Consider the following 15,574-nt stretch of genomic DNA (forward strand, 5'->3'; position numbering starts at 1 on the left):
CAAAAATGTGGTCAGGACTCCAGTTGCTGGCGCTGTGTCCAGGCTCCAGGATGCAGCTCCGTCTCCACCCAAGGGTTTCCAGATGTAAATGGAGGTTAGAACCATAAGGCCCCCACCCACACCACCTCCATGCAGTTGTACAGAAACCACCTCCAGCCAAGGCCACATTTCAGATACCACACTACTGTGTATAAAGTGAGATGCCACAAAACAGCTATCTTTTTTAAAACGATTATTGTAACAAGGGCTTGTAAGTACAACATGTTTCGATTATAACATATTTTCATACAGTGCAGCTTTATAACTTTCAAATACATTTAATAACTGCAATTAAGTGGTGCTAAGCAAATTAGGTGTTGACTAATAAAATTCTTTAATTCAGCACTTCCCAAACTGTTCTGTGGAACAATTCCTTTCTTTAGATTTTTTTTTTTGGCAATTATTTTTTTGAAAACCACACTAATTTTACTTCTACAACATATTTTTAATGTACTTCTATTCTTATACATAGCACTTATACATAGGAACATTTCTTATAGCCAAAAGTTATGTCAACATATGTCAACACCTATGTCAACAGTGTATCCCACCCAAGAACATGCATGAATGTTCTTAGGATATGCTTTCAGAGGGCAACAATTCCCAGAGAACTAGGGTCATGCTGTCTTATGTCATCTGGTCAATGACTGCTGATCTATGTTGTTAATCTGTCTTACATTTTTTAAGATATGCCTACCTTTAGGCACAAGGGTTGTTATTATGTACTATTTATGCCACCTAATTTTATTCTGCACGGATGAATGACATACATTGTATTTTAGGATCTGATGATAAAAGTTCCATCTACATAAGTTTACCCAAGTAACTTTCAGAAATACGTTAATGTAAAAAGAGTACAACTGTTGGTAGTGGAAAAAGCAAATCAACCTGAACAGTGTTAGTCTATTAAAATAAATGCAACTGACATGTGTAAGACAGTTTTTCATACAGAAAAGTTTTGGGGAGCCCTCTGAAGACAGTGTTGTTTTAAATATATAAACAGCCTGCCTCCAATCTTATTTATACTAATCATTTTCTGAATAAGCCCATTCTGTTCCCTGCAGACATGAGAAAAGTGTCTAGGCAAGCCTCATCTGAATTATTATAAATTCTGAATTTCCTAACGTCTCATTTCAAGCAGCAAATATTCTATAGTTTTACAAAGCCTTCCTACAGACTTCCTAAAAGTCCATCTGAACCATTCAATCTACAAGGGCAAGGTGGGGCATGGTAAAACACCACAGAAGCAACAAATGTAACAGTAAGGAACAGTAGGATATGTTAAAATATAATAAAAACAGATTTCTAAGTATCATACAATCAGCTATCAAGATAAGTTAAGAATACAAAATTTCTCAGGTTCTTTTTAAGTCTTTTTTCTTTATTTTAAACAATTATTTGTTAAATCTTTTCCCTTAAAGTTTTAAGAAATATCCTGCATTTCAAGTGTTCTTGTCATTGGGCCCTACAAGTTTTCAAAAGTTGGCCTTGGGCCATACAGTTCTTATCTCTTCAGTTTGAGGGGGGAGGAGGGTGTGGTCAGCCCCTAATGAAAAAGGAATGGCTCTTCTTTACTATCAACAAGAGGTAGTTTGGGGGTACTTGGAAATCTGTCTGATCTTCAAAACAACCTTAAGCTATGAATCCCCTATTTCAAGTGTTGCCTTTTGATCTTTAATAAATCCATCTCTCTTCATCTCTCTCTCTCTCTCTCTCACACACACACACACACACACACACACACACAGAGTAATCTATTTTCTGTTCTTATAATCTAGGGGAAAAAAATTATTTCACTCCATAATTTGGGCCAAAAATGAGAAGGGTCTTTTTTAGTTTCCTATTGAAATGCTTCTTTGAAATCTTTCTTTATGATGGTCTTATCTTTTCTTAGGTATGCTGATCAATGAGCTGGTTTCTGACAATTTGAATACAAGCTGCTTCATTTTATTAGCATCTGCTACACAATCATCTTAATACGAGAAGCATAGCTTTTGGCTATAAGAAATGTTCCTTGGCTGTCTGCTCTCTTCTCACAAAGCACAGTCCCGAGTGAGCTCATCCACTCTATGCTGCTGACTACAAGATCAGCATCTCCCTTCCCTCACCTCTCACTCGGGCACTGCAGCCCCCTTGGCTATTCTACTAACATCCACCTCATCATACATGAACCTGAGGTTGGCTCCCCAAACCAGGTTATCTTCCAAACTATCCCTTTCTGCAAGGGGTATTAGCTCATTCTCCAAATGCCCCAAAGGAAAAAGGTGGGAAAAATTGTTTCATTCAAGCCACACACCCTTTATAAAAATCTGTGAGAAAGCCCTGATGCTTCTTTTTCACAAAATGTCTGCACATTTTCCTCTTCCTCTTGTTTCTAGCCATTTCGATACTGGTATAGGGATTTAGTGCCTTATGTCTGTATTACCTTAAACAGATTCTCAGCTGCCTTCCTGCTTCTGAGTCTTCCTACACACTGCTACCAGAATAATCTAGATTGAATACTCTTAGCTCCCTTCCAGGTCTAAAATTTTCTATGAAATTAATTCTCCAACACGGCTTTTCCTAAGCAGCTTCCTAACATACTCAATAACTTTCAGTGGTTCACTATCATCTGACTCATGTAACTTCCCAGACTGGCTCGCGGGACAATTCACAATCTGATCCCAAACTACCTACAATGTCTTCCCAACCACTTCCTACAAGCACCAACGACTCCAAATCAAACCAATCCCCTCACCTCTTCTCATGATTCCAGGCTCCTTCAAGACCCAAGCCTTAAGCTCATAACTCCACACTGAGATGTTCTTTCCCCCTACAAAGTCCTACCCAATCAGAAAAGCCGAGTTGTGGTTCCAGGTCCTTTGGTCAACTTAAGCCAGGCCATTACCAGAACTTAGTATTGAATTTCCCTTAAGGCCTCTGCCCTTACACCAAGAATTAAGGTCATGGACTCTTATTTTATTCTTAGCTCTTATATGCCCAGAACATACAACAGTTCCTGATACATGACGGCTACTCCATAAATCTCTGTTCATTGGCAATAACTAGCATTTCCTGAACACATACTATGTGCCAGGCACTGTTCTAACTCTTTTAATGAGTAATTAAGTAACACTTAGCTGTCTCTAATTGTTTCACAAATGACAGTTTCACAAATGACCGCCTCAAATAACTAAGATGCTCTTGCAAAGCAAGAAACATTATCTAGTACATCTATCATAATTTCCATAGTACCTAACGCAAAGTAATTCGCAAATATGTGCTGAGTAAAGTACAACAGAAAGCACTGAATTATAGGCCAGGATGCATACCCCAGGTATGCGATGACTGGTTATGGGACCCAGGGCAAATAGATGAAGCCTGGTTTATGTGTCTCAGTGTCCTTCTCTGAAAAATCAAAGACTAAATTATCTGATCTGGAAGGACCTTCCCTACTCTAAAATTCTCTATCTGACTTTTTATATTATGACTTTTCTAGGGGTACTGCTAATCATTAAGAGAATGACTAGCTCCATAGACTCTCAAAATGCAAAATCAGGACTCTTTTAGGGAGAAAGTAATTCTGAGAATAATTCACATTCTCTGGCTTCCATCTTCTAATGATCCACCGGTAAAAATGTCACCACAAAGGCCAGGACCCACAAATCCCCACATTTTTTCATACTTGTGATACGAAAGAACAGGAGTGAATTGCTGCGAAGTCTGTCTTCAGCCCCAAAGTACAGCCTCACCCTCCAGAAGGAGAGCTTTCCCCATCACAAAACACAATCAATCCTGGAAGAAAACATGAATTTAAAAGAAAAAAAATCACTGGCAAATTCCTCAGCTCTCAAGGCTCCTAATTCAGGACAATAAGGTTCACCGGTGGGACTAGGTTACATCTGGGGCTTGTTCTGCCCTTGGAAAAAACATTTAGTTTCTCTTGACTCATAGAGGCAAGAGACTTTTTCCTTCTGCAAATGAAGCCAGTGAGAAATCCACGTGCATGTGAAAAATGCTGAAATGCATACATTTAAAAATGGAAAGACAATGCTTAAAAATTGCAATACTACTCAATGAGACTCATTAAACTCATTTTTGTTGGGACTAAGTGTACTGCAATTGAATGATGATAGTGAAATCTCTGAGAACATAAATGGGGGTGGTGGCCTGTGCCAAAAGGAGAGAAGAAAGTCGCACATAACCTTCAAGAAGCATGAAGAAGTATCAAAATTAGCAAGAATGTATTACTCTTTGAAGACTAGCAGTCCAGTGCCCCTGCAGACATCCTGGTGGTTCTCCGCCTCCAAGCTGAGTAGCCTTCAGGGTCCCAGAGAGGACTGCCACCTTCCATTCTGATGGACACGGGCTCTCCCTCCGCAATCCTAACCCAAGCTGTCCAATTAGGCTCAGAATTCAGCCCATCTGTGAATTACAGCCAATCCCAAATACAATAAAGCTATGGTTTTTGATCTTGAGACTATGGATCAATTTTGCACTGTTCATGCCCCAGAACCCTCCATCCCACAGCAGTCTTGTAGTGAGAAGCCTGCAGGTGATAGAAGGGAAACAAATTAAACATGTCAAGCATGTCCATGCTCCAGCACAGAGGTTCCCCAAGGGTACCTGGGAAATCTATGAAACACGGATATAACACCAGTTTTAAACCACAGTCTCCAAACACAAACTAAGTTTCACTAATGCTTATCTAATAACCAGGTGACAAGAATTTTGTTTTCAATACACACCTCTGCTTCAACGGATCTAACCACACTATTTGCCTCTAATGTTAATAATAGAGAAATACAGTTTAAATCTGGGACTGACAAACTTTTTCAGTCAAGGGCCAGACAGCAAATATTTTAGGCTTTGTGGGCCAGAGAGTTTCTGTGGCAACTACTCAGTTCTGCTCAACTCTTATGGTATAGAAGCAGCCAGAGACGATTTGTAGAGAAACGAGTGTGGCCAAGTCATGAAATATTTAACTATTTGAAAACAAGAACCATTCTTAGCATGTGGCCCCAAAAGAACAGGTGGTGGGCCAGATTTGGCTCACAGTTAGCTGACTTAGGCAGAGTTCAAGACCAGAGAACTTGGGGACAAAAAAAGGAAGGAGAACATCTGCCAAGAACTTCATTCTTTTCCTACGCCACTTCCACCATCCTTTCTTTAAAAAAGGCTATTTAAAACAAAATGAATTAAACAAGAAGGAAATCTCCATCCACTTTATTTTTCAGTTTCTGCTCCTGCTTTTTCTCAAGAAGGAATACAAAATGCAGGAACTCGAATCATCAGCATTAACAGAAATAAAGCTTACTTAAGAAACCTTCAGACATCTCAAATTATGTTTGTGTATGACTTTTATACTACCGTATTAGTGATCAGTGTGTCTTTCTTTCCTTCAGTGTGTGTAAACCTGGTGATTCACAGACCTGTACCCCTGGGGATAAAAATATATGTTTATAAAAAATAAAAAATTAAAAAAAAAAAAAAAAAAAAGAATACTAAGGCTGAGGGGCACCTGGGTGGCTGAGTGGGTTAAGCCTCTGCCTTTGGCTCAGGTCATGATCCCAGGGTCCTGGGATCAAGCCCCACATCAGGCTCCCTGCTCAGCAGAGAGCCTCCTCCCCCGCCGCCCCGCCTGCCTCTCTGCCTACTTGTGATCTCTGTCAAATAAATAAATAAAATCTTAAAAAAAAAAAAAAGATAAGGGGACTAAACCTGGACTACTTTCAACCTCTAATTCAACCAGCAAAAAGTAAAAGATGATCTATTTACTATCACCTAGCCATGAAGTTTTTCTCAGAATAAGTATATTCAATTTTAAAAAAGGAAATTTCATTATAATAATCCTCTATTTTTTCTTTAATTTACATATGAACATAATATCTACCCTTGTATTTTCTCCAACATACTGCAATTTAGGATCCTGAAAACATAAGTGCATTTTTAGGCATTCAGAGAAAGGATACACCAAAAAATGCTAGTTATCCTTTTGAGTATTAGAACTAAGCCTTCTGATCATTCCTTCCTAAAATGCAAAATGATATAACACAGAGCCAGGGATATAAAGAATAGGCCTTTGGCTAGACTGCAGGTTTATTTTCCACCCCGCCAGAAAAGATTTAGCAATGTCTGTACACCTGTTTGGTTGCTACAACCAGGAGAAGGAAGAAAGGTGTTTCTGGTTTATACTTGGTAGTATACTGGGATGCTGCTAAGCATTCCACAATTCACAGGACAGCCCCTACACCAAAGAATTATCCAGCCCCAAATATCAATAGCTATGAGTTTGTGAGGCAAAGGTAGAGTATTAAAGTTTTAAGCTAAAGTGCTTCAAAGTTGATCTTTTACTTAGAAAACGGTGTGTTAGATCTACAAATTCAACAAAGTATTTCCTAGATAGCAATTATGAGTTTTTCTGCATAAAAGCACAAATAACATTACATTTTATATATGTATATATACATATATATACATTTTATATACACGACAGAGTTACAGTTCAACCTCAGGAGACTTAGTCCATCCAAATCAAATGATTTCCTGACTATCATAAAGCAAATCTGGCAATTCTCAAACACTAAGTGTAAACACCATTCAGTACAATCAACCCTCAAATTTGTTTGAGCCTCCTCATGGTTTCAACCTCAAAATTAGCGGCTTGGCTTGATGTTTACAACTGAAACAGAAACCCATTTTAGTCAAAATGGTCTAACTTCATGTTCCTGATCAACGCGCTAATCACAACTGTAAAAAGAAACAAAATCCACTCTTTAGGAGTTCTTCCTCCTCTCTTCAGTGCTGTGTGTACTGTAAAAGCTGATGCGACCTGGAACTTGACCACCAAGACAGAACAGGACAAAAGCATAGGTAAGGCCTTTACAATCCAGCAACCAGTGATCCTATCCCAAGCTTTTGAATATCCTCACATTTTCTTAAAGATCTCTCTGGAAGAGAGGGAACAACAAGGAAAAACTAAGACCACTGAGCTAAAAAAATGAAAACTGAAGCAAGGGATAAGTAGCTGCTACTGAACTACTACTACTAGGAAAAATCTCAACACTTAACTCCAGTCTGTCAAAAAAGGCCAAAGTTTTAACAGCTATCACAAAATACAAAAGCTGACTTAAAGTAAAAACCACCAAAAAAGTGGTGATTTTAGTCAATGTGTCCACAGTGCAGATACCCTTTAATGCTAATTAATGAGTCAGAGAGAAAATGCCCTTCAGATAATTAGGATTGCAACATCTCCCAAACAAAAGTATTTTGTTTAGTCCCTGAGAGCGGTGCTGATCTGGGAACAACAAATTCAATTCAATTAAAAAAATAATAAACTTAAGCCTTCAGACTAAATGCATGGATGTACTCTTGTCACAGCTATTGTACAGGAAGTGAGCTTATGCTGGGCAAGGAGGTCCAGCAGAATTGCTGACTGACCAAAAGAGGTGGTGGTGTAGACCAGCCTCTCCAGATGCTTCTATGTTCTCGCATTCTTCCTTCAGTGCCTACTTGCCACCGCTGTTAAAGTTCCATCACTTGCCAAAGTCGCAGATCTCAAACATTATACCCTCTACAATGAAACTAACTCCCTTACACATACCTGCACAAATCTCAGCGACAAAAGTTTATGGAGTGCACTAGAGTATGCAGAAGCAAGGAAGATCATGTTTTTCTATATATCATCTTTAGGATTCTCAGATTTCTGAAAGCAAGAAAAAACAACTGGAAGACCAAAATCAACTTTTATCAAACATCTACTATGGACTCTTTAAAAAGTACTAGAGATGTAAAACATTTAAGTATATTTTTGTATGTGTTTATTCACAATGAAAATTAAAATCCAAAAGGCCTGAGTGGCACAGTCCCTTAAGCAACCATCTCTTGATTTTGGCTTGGGTCATGATCTCAGGGGCTGTGAGATCAAGCCCAGCATCAGGGTCCACACTGGGCATACAGCCTGCTTAAGAGTCTCTCCTTCTTCTACCCCTCCCCGCCTCTAAAAAAAAAAAAATCCAAAAGGCATAAAAGTCTCCACATTCCAAAGTCTTTTAATCAAATATCTTAAAGACAGTCTCACTTTTTTGTTTGATAACTGTTATCTGGGCAAGGAAGTCTAAACTTCACTTATACATTTTCTATCAGAGTTCTAATCTCTGAAGGCACTTCCAAGAGTTAATATTAATCCTTATGGTCATAGTCTACACTAATTATTCAAAAACTGTCTGTTATACAAGATCTGATTTATTAATTTAATTCTCCAGATCCAAACTGAAGACATTAATAAGCGATCTATTACACACAATATAGACAGTAAGCAAATTGTGAAATCTGCTTATAAGAAATGATGAAGAATTTCAGGACCTTAACAATGTCTTTCTTTTCCATCTATTCGAATTTTTATATTGCCTCAAAGCATCTTCTGGGAATTAGGCCCTGGTCAGCCTCTTAACTACAGAGTAATTTTTGTTAATTTTTCTAGCTGAGATTTATTAACCCTGAAATAGACACAGAAATATACACAGACAAGGCTGCCTGTTGCCTCCAAGCCTCAAAGAAATTCCCCAAAGAGCAAAAGGAAAAGACTTGCAAAGACCATGTCAGAGGTAGGCTGTTCCTCCAGGGTGGGAAAAATGGAAGCACCTTGAGTTGGGCCTACTGCCACTCCAGAGTCTGGCCAACTGGTGAATGACACAGAATTGGAGGAGGAAGGGAAAAGAACGAAAGCCAGAGTAACAGCAAATAGATTGCTCTCCATCTAGGATGGCTTTAAAACATATCTTGCTTACCAGATAGACCATATACATTACTGAAGGTTCCACATTGACTTAAAGAAACTAAAATCCTAAATCCTAAACTAAAATTCAGTGAAAATCAATCCCTTTCTAGATAAATCATTCTACTAGACACCAAAAACAATATATAGTGATAAACTAGCTTGCTTCAGATTGACCAAAGAAATGTAATATATTGCAAGCTAGTTTTGTTATGTGTTCTCATCAAATTAAGGTTTACATGGGATTTAGAAGTAATGAAAAAAATTAAAACTGACTCAAAGGCTGGATGCTGTGCAGCATAATGGTTTTCATTACAATGTTTAGCTCTAGAGTGAGCGACAAGACATTCTGGGAGAGGTATAAATCTCAAGTGTTAAATGTTTCAGAAAAAGGAGCACATTCGTTAGAGCTTCATAATGAAACTTCTTTAAAAAAAAAAAAAAAAAAAAAAAAAAAAGTCATAAGCTAAGGAACCAGAGAGCAACATGCTCTATCTTCCACAACAGATCTTTTCTGCAGGCAGACTGGGACCTAAAAAGTAGGTGAAGAACTACTAAGAGTGTAGTATACTGGCTAGAAGCCTAGACTCCAAGGGCCATCTGTTCAAATCTCAGCTTTTAGCTGTGTGACCATGGGCAAGTTAATCTCTCTGTGCCTCAGTTTCCTCATCTGTTGGGTGGTGGGGATCGAGTTTGTCCTGTAAGACACATAGGTTGATGTCAGGCATGTAAAAGGTTTACAGAGTGCTTATTCTATCTACCTGTTTGGGGATTCAGTGCTTCTTCCAAAACTAAATCAGCAAAAAAGTGCTTTCTTCCTGAACCGAAAATCCAGTCCTAAAAATCTGAGAATGTCAACTTTGAGCATAAAAAAATCCACCTTCCAAATCCTCTCCCCTTGCACACAAAACAGAAAACAGACAAGAGCCTTCTCTTCCAGCAGCCACTGTCATTTTTCATCAAACACATTCTGCTCTATCCAGAACTTAAGCCCCCTTAGGAGGACTAAGGCTGGATATTAAAGTATTGGAATTAACTTTGCTTAAGATTTCCCAGTAACTGAATGAGTCACTCACTTCTTTAGAAACAGTAAAATGTCAAGGTTGCCAGAGAACCCCAGCCCCAGATGTTTGCATAAATCATTTCCAAGTGATCATCAAGTCAAAGCCAAAGGACATTATTCAAGATAACAGCTTAAGTAAAATATATCGGCTTTTATGCTTTTACTTGTAATGAAGAAAATTCTGAAAATGTGATATGGGGAGGGGGAGGGAATCACAGCAAGTTTAGCCGCCAAATTATACAAGTTAGGCAGGGCTTAGAACTCCTTTTCCTATGGCTTCAGAGGGTTTGCCCCATTTTTTTTTTTTAAAGATTTTATTTATTTATTTGTCAGAGAGAGAGCGAGCGAGAGCGAGCACAGGCAGACAGAGTGGAAGGCAGAGTCAGAGGAAGAAGCAGGCTCCCTGCGGAGCAAGGAGCCCGATGTGGGACTCGATCCCGGGACGCCGGGATCATGACCTGAGCCGAAGGCAGCTGCCTAACCATGAGCCCCATTTTTAAACTTTTACTCAATCTCAGGAACGCACTGGACAAACTCTAAAGTCAAGATTTAAAAAGACATCCCATAGTGCTTATCTCACTGTATTTTCTAATTTTGACACGCGTTTAAAATATTTTTAATACTTTTCAATTGCAAAATATTTCGAGGGCTCTGTACTGATGACAGGATCCACGAAGAGGTGTTTTTTGTTTTTTTTCCCCCACTTTCAGAATTCTGGTGAAGTTAGTGGTTTTAATTTCAATTAAATTCAAGCGTTTTGCCTTAATACATCACAAGAACAAATGGCAAGGATACTCTCTGGTCACGTACATTGTCACAAAAGAAAAGAAAAACCCCGTCAGTTGTTCAATATGTCTGAGTCAAGTAGTTGTTAGATCAGCTTGTCACGGTTTTGAGTTCTGCCGGTTCATTCATTAGAGAATACTATACAACACCCAGTTTTACTAAAATTTCTGAAGTGCACAGGTCATGGGCAAAGAACTTGAAACGAATCGCACACGCGGCACAGCATCTTTCTAAACAGCCGACTGTCTGTTTGCTTATTTTTAGTAACTTTATATAAAGACTTAAGACGGGTGGTTTCCCAACTCGTTGGAGAATTTGACCACTGGGCGCAGGACTGAGCGCCCCACAGCTTCCGGCTGGAGTATAACACGCGCTTCCCTACTGGGCTCCCACGTCTGCTCCAAACAAACCCTATGTAATAGCTGAAGAATGACGACACTAAAATCAACCCTACAGATTCACATCTAAGAGGTCTGCAACACGTAATAAACTTTTGCTTCTTTCTCGAGAGACAGTGGGGTGAAAAAAACAGACCAGACAGGGTCTGCCTGATCAATTTCCGCGACTGGGGGCGCTCGGGGGGGTCTGTGCAGCTTAACCCAGTGTGGGCCGAGGGGCTGCCTAACAGCGGTAACCCGGCGCTGCTTTCCAACCGGCAGGTGCCCGAGACCATCCCAACAGGCCCGAATGCGAGTGCGGGAACATGGCCACTGCCCCTGAGCGCGATCCCGCCTCCGCATGCTGCCCGGCACTTTGTTAACTCGGCCGCCCGGGAGGAGGAGGCTTCCCGGGTCGCGGCCACCGCCGTCCGAACGCTGCAGAGCCCCGGCTGGAGAAGGTTTGGATCCTCCTCCGGTTCGTCCTCGCCCTGCCCCGGCGCGGAGGCTCGGCAGGAGGGAGAGGTCGCGAAGCAGCGAGGAACTACGGGCCCCCACGCCTACCCTCGCAGAGCCCCACGCCGGTGCTTACCTGGGGGAAAGAGCCCTCGCGGCGCGGGCTCTTGGGGTAGTCTAAGTGACCCCGGTCCAGCATCAGGTAGAGCGAGAAGATCACCACACAGAAGATCGCGCTGCCGAACACGGTGAACTGGCGGCTTAACTTCATTTTTCCTCGATAGACTCGGGGCCAAGACACTGTCCTCACTGAAGAAGGAAGCGGACTGTGGACTCCTGCAAGCGGCCGCCGGAGGCTCCCTGCTCCCGGGCTCCTGCTCTCTGCGCTTCTGGCTGCGGGTGCGGATCCCGACCGCGCTCCGCACCTTGCCTCCCCTGCCACCACACGCCCCCAGCCTTCGCCCGGGCCCACCGCCCTCCCTGGGGTCAGGCGTCCCTCCTAAGGCGGGACCCGCCTGCAGCCCGGAAGGGGCCCCCGCAAACTTGATCTCGAGCTCAGCGCCCGCACCCGGCAGGGTGCGCAAGGCAGGCAGAGAAGAGGTCGCTGTCCGGACTTCCTGCCACCGCCGCCCCGACCGAGTCAGCAGGAAAAGTTTTCTCGACGAGGGCAGGCGTGTCCCCCTCACCCAGGAGGTGCGGGATCAGCGGCTCTGGGGTCGACAGCACGGAGCTAGGTCCGAACAGACTAGGGGAAAGGAACAGGGTCGGGAGGAGCCGGGCCCCACAACTTAGCGCCGGGACGGCCGGACCCGCCCCCGCGGCACCGCCCCCGCCAGAACGCCTTCCTGCTACAGCCGGCAGCGCTGCCGCCGCCGCCGAGGCCAGGCCGGGGTGCACCCTGGGCGAGGGGACGAACGGATACGGCAGGAGTTTCCTCCGAGCGCGCGCCCGCCCGCCGTCCTCTCCCGCCCCCTGGCGCCCCTTCCTCTCTCCTCCCGGACCCGGGCTGCGCGAGGAGGGCGCAGGGGGCGGGCGGCGGCGGCGCGCGGAGGAGGAAAAGGAGAGCAAGGAGAGGAGCGTCCCCGGAGAGAAGCCCGCTCCAGCTGCAGCCGCGAGTCCCCTCCCTCCTTCCCGCCCCGTAAATGCGGAGATGGCGGCGGCAGCTGCGAAAGGAAGCGCCGGTTCTCCAGCGCCACTCGGCGCTTCTACACCGCCCGCCACGAGCAAGAGGAAACAGCCGCGGCGAGGCGGCTGCTGGGTCAATAGGCGCCCGCAGCCCCGAAGCCGTACTGGCGGCTGGCCCCGCCCCCTCTCGACGCGCCGGGATGGGGGCGGGGCCTCCGGCGCCCAATCGCAGTGCGCCGTCCATCGGGCCCGCCCCGCGCCCGCCTTCCTGCGCCCAGGCGGAGAGAAGACCTCAGGCGGCTTTTGTGAACTGGCAGGCAACCTGGGTGGAGGTGAGGCTCTCAGAGGCCTTCAGGCGCCAGCAGCCCCGGTTCTATAGGGGCTGAGCTTTCTCCCCACTGCCTTTTCACTGCCCAGGTTTCCTGTCCTTGAGGACCCGGGCCTGGCGTGCCTGGGACGGCAACTCGGTGAGGAGCTGTAGAGATAGAGGAGAACGGGGCTTTGCGTTCTGCCCAGACTCCTCTTTTTATGGCACGAGAACCAGGGAGCTTTTGGTGACCTCTTGGTGAAACCTGAGAGTAAGGAGACTGCCAAACGACAGCTGGCTACAGAGTCTCTGAGTGGAGCCTAAGAAGTGGTGCTTGTGCGGGTTATTTTCTATTGCTGCGCTATTCCAAATCTGCCCTTTTTGACTGCTGGGTGAAAATGGATCTGAGCCCTTTTAAGTTTTCCTTTGCCCGCAGCCGCTGAAGCTTTGTCAGTAGAGGGCGCTGAAGAGACATTACAGGAAGAAAAGGGATTTTCTTGCTGGTTTTGGTGTCCATGTAGGCAGGCCCTTACAGCGTACCTGGCTTTCTCCACTGCCAAGCTCCAATAATGCTTGGAGGTCAGAAGTTTACCCCTTCATCCCTAACTCTAGTGCTTCTGTGGTGGAGGCGCTAAGGTGAGCCACTACCCCCTGAACATCTTTCCAGGCTCTCTAGAGACAAGCTTTGTAGTAAGATCCACGGGGCATATTTCTGCAGGTGTTACTTCTCTGCCATTCTGTGAGAGGACTCTTCCCCTCTCCAATAAAGTCTGGAGGAGGTGGGGACCTTTCTTGGGGAACTCTAGTTACCAGCCCAGGGGCTAGTTATAAGGTTAGCTCCTTATAACTGCTATTTGTCTATTCTCGAGGGTTGTCTTCCCACTAGTGAATCTCTCATTAATTCTCTGTTATAGTTTAAAAGTTTAAAATGGTTTTTGCTTAAGCCTTTTTATTTTCATTAAGCTTTACCTGTAACCCCAAGAGCTAGCCTTGGGAAAATGGGGTTAGGAATTTGGTTTGATTGGGCTTTTGGCCTGAGCTCAGTGCTGAACTCTTTGCCAAACGGAAATGAGATGCAAGTGATTGATGGCACACAGGGCCTTCCAATTAATCAGTTGCCTGTGGCTGATTGTGATTGAAGAACCAGCTGAAGCATGTGCCCGGAGTGGGGGGCGGTGCCCAAGTGACAGTGGAACTTAACTGTTATGGCTGTAAGGTGACTATAAGGACTGTGATGTGAGATGGATTCTTTTGAGTTCCTTTGAATACCTACAAAGAGGAATGACAAGCACAGATCAAAGTTATGGCATGAGAACCAAAGAGCTTCTATAACAATTCTAAAAGAGGTTCTTATTGTAGCAACAAAAAAGGTGTTTCTGAAAATTGAACACAAAATTTTAATTTTGGGGTTACTGAATTACAACTTGCTTTGAATTCACAGATGTGCCAAGTTTCTCAAGTAAAAGTTCTGGTATTGATAATTAAATAATAGGGCTTCAAAACTCAGAATAGGTTGGACCCAGATGAAACTGGCAATCTTGAACCATTAAGTTATTCTGTGCCTCTCTTACCAATGACAGTAGGTTGCCTTCCAGTGTCTGAGGAGGTGGGCTTCCTCTTCTTGAAAACTTTTTGACAACCCCACCTTGGGATAATGCCTTGAGAGGGAATTCACATTCTCCTCACAACCCACCACAATCATCCTCTGTTGCCACTACACTCTTAACTAGGGTCAAATCTCAGCATGCTTCTGGGGGATAGGTGCACACTGTGGTGAAGGAAGAAATAAACACCAAAATTGATACATAGGCAGAAGAAGTAATTTACCTTGTTGATACTCTACCTATGTTGATGCATAGGTAGAGAACTGGAGAACATGTGTGGGAATGGCTTCTAAAGGTGTTAGACTATGGAGAATGGAGTATTGAGCCAAATTTATTACTATAGTGTTAATTAGATGTTTCAACGTACACAGCTAGAGGTGGTTCTAACAGCTCGCTTGGTTGATTGATGGAAACCTGGACCCATTTTTTTAGTTTAAGGTGCCCAAGTTTCCCAGACACGTGGAAAGGGGAATCCAAAGATTTAGGGAAATGTTATTCTGGATTTACCATATACGACCTGCATACCCTTCCTCAACTGCATTCCATCAAAGGCCCAGAGACACTCCTTTCACTGAAAAATTGAGAACTAAATTAGAGGAAGACATGTGTCTTTGAAAATCACTATGGATGTTCCCCTCTGTAGGCCATGTATGACTACAGAGCATGCCACCACTAAGATGGACTTTTGTATTTCACTGGAGGCGACAGGACCTGAGAATAGCAGAGGACAAGCAGTACTTGGGCACTAAATACGATGTGGGTGCATTTGCCTTAAAGGGCACCAGGTATGTACAGTCAGATGCCTTACCCCACAGAGATGCCCTAGGAACAAAGTAGATAGCCAACCTAATTTTTACTGCTTGATATTTATAATAGCAAAAGCTCTAGCCCAGGTAGGTAAAATCTAACTTTAGTCAGCAGAGTGGACAATCACAGCCTCTCATGCAGTATTCAGACCTAAACCAGTTCGCAGACCAAGAGCCCTTTGACTGAAGGAGAGTCTCCTTCAGGAAGGACTTTGCACAGATCACAGCAGTAGTACCAGTGATGGACCATCAGATC

The 15,574-nt window shown here is 43.5% G+C and overlaps 1 protein-coding gene across 2 annotated transcripts in view; it reads right to left on the reverse strand.

The window, feature by feature from the left end:
* Positions 1–12,735, reverse strand: part of MAN2A1 (mannosidase alpha class 2A member 1) — a 169,062-nt gene extending 156,327 nt beyond the window's left edge. The window contains exon 1 of one of the 2 annotated variants that reach the window (XM_032335581.1): positions 11,613–12,735. In XM_032335581.1, the coding sequence (XP_032191472.1) occupies positions 11,613–11,747 (135 nt within the window). In that variant the 5' untranslated portion in view covers positions 11,748–12,735. The remainder of the gene's footprint in view (positions 1–11,612) is intronic. The other variant, XM_032335580.1, reaches the window with a different exon arrangement.
* Between the last annotated feature and the right edge of the window lie 2,839 nt (positions 12,736–15,574).

The sequence above is a fragment of the Mustela erminea genome, chromosome 3 (genome assembly GCF_009829155.1).
Source record: "Mustela erminea isolate mMusErm1 chromosome 3, mMusErm1.Pri, whole genome shotgun sequence".
NCBI lineage: Eukaryota > Metazoa > Chordata > Mammalia > Carnivora > Mustelidae > Mustela > Mustela erminea.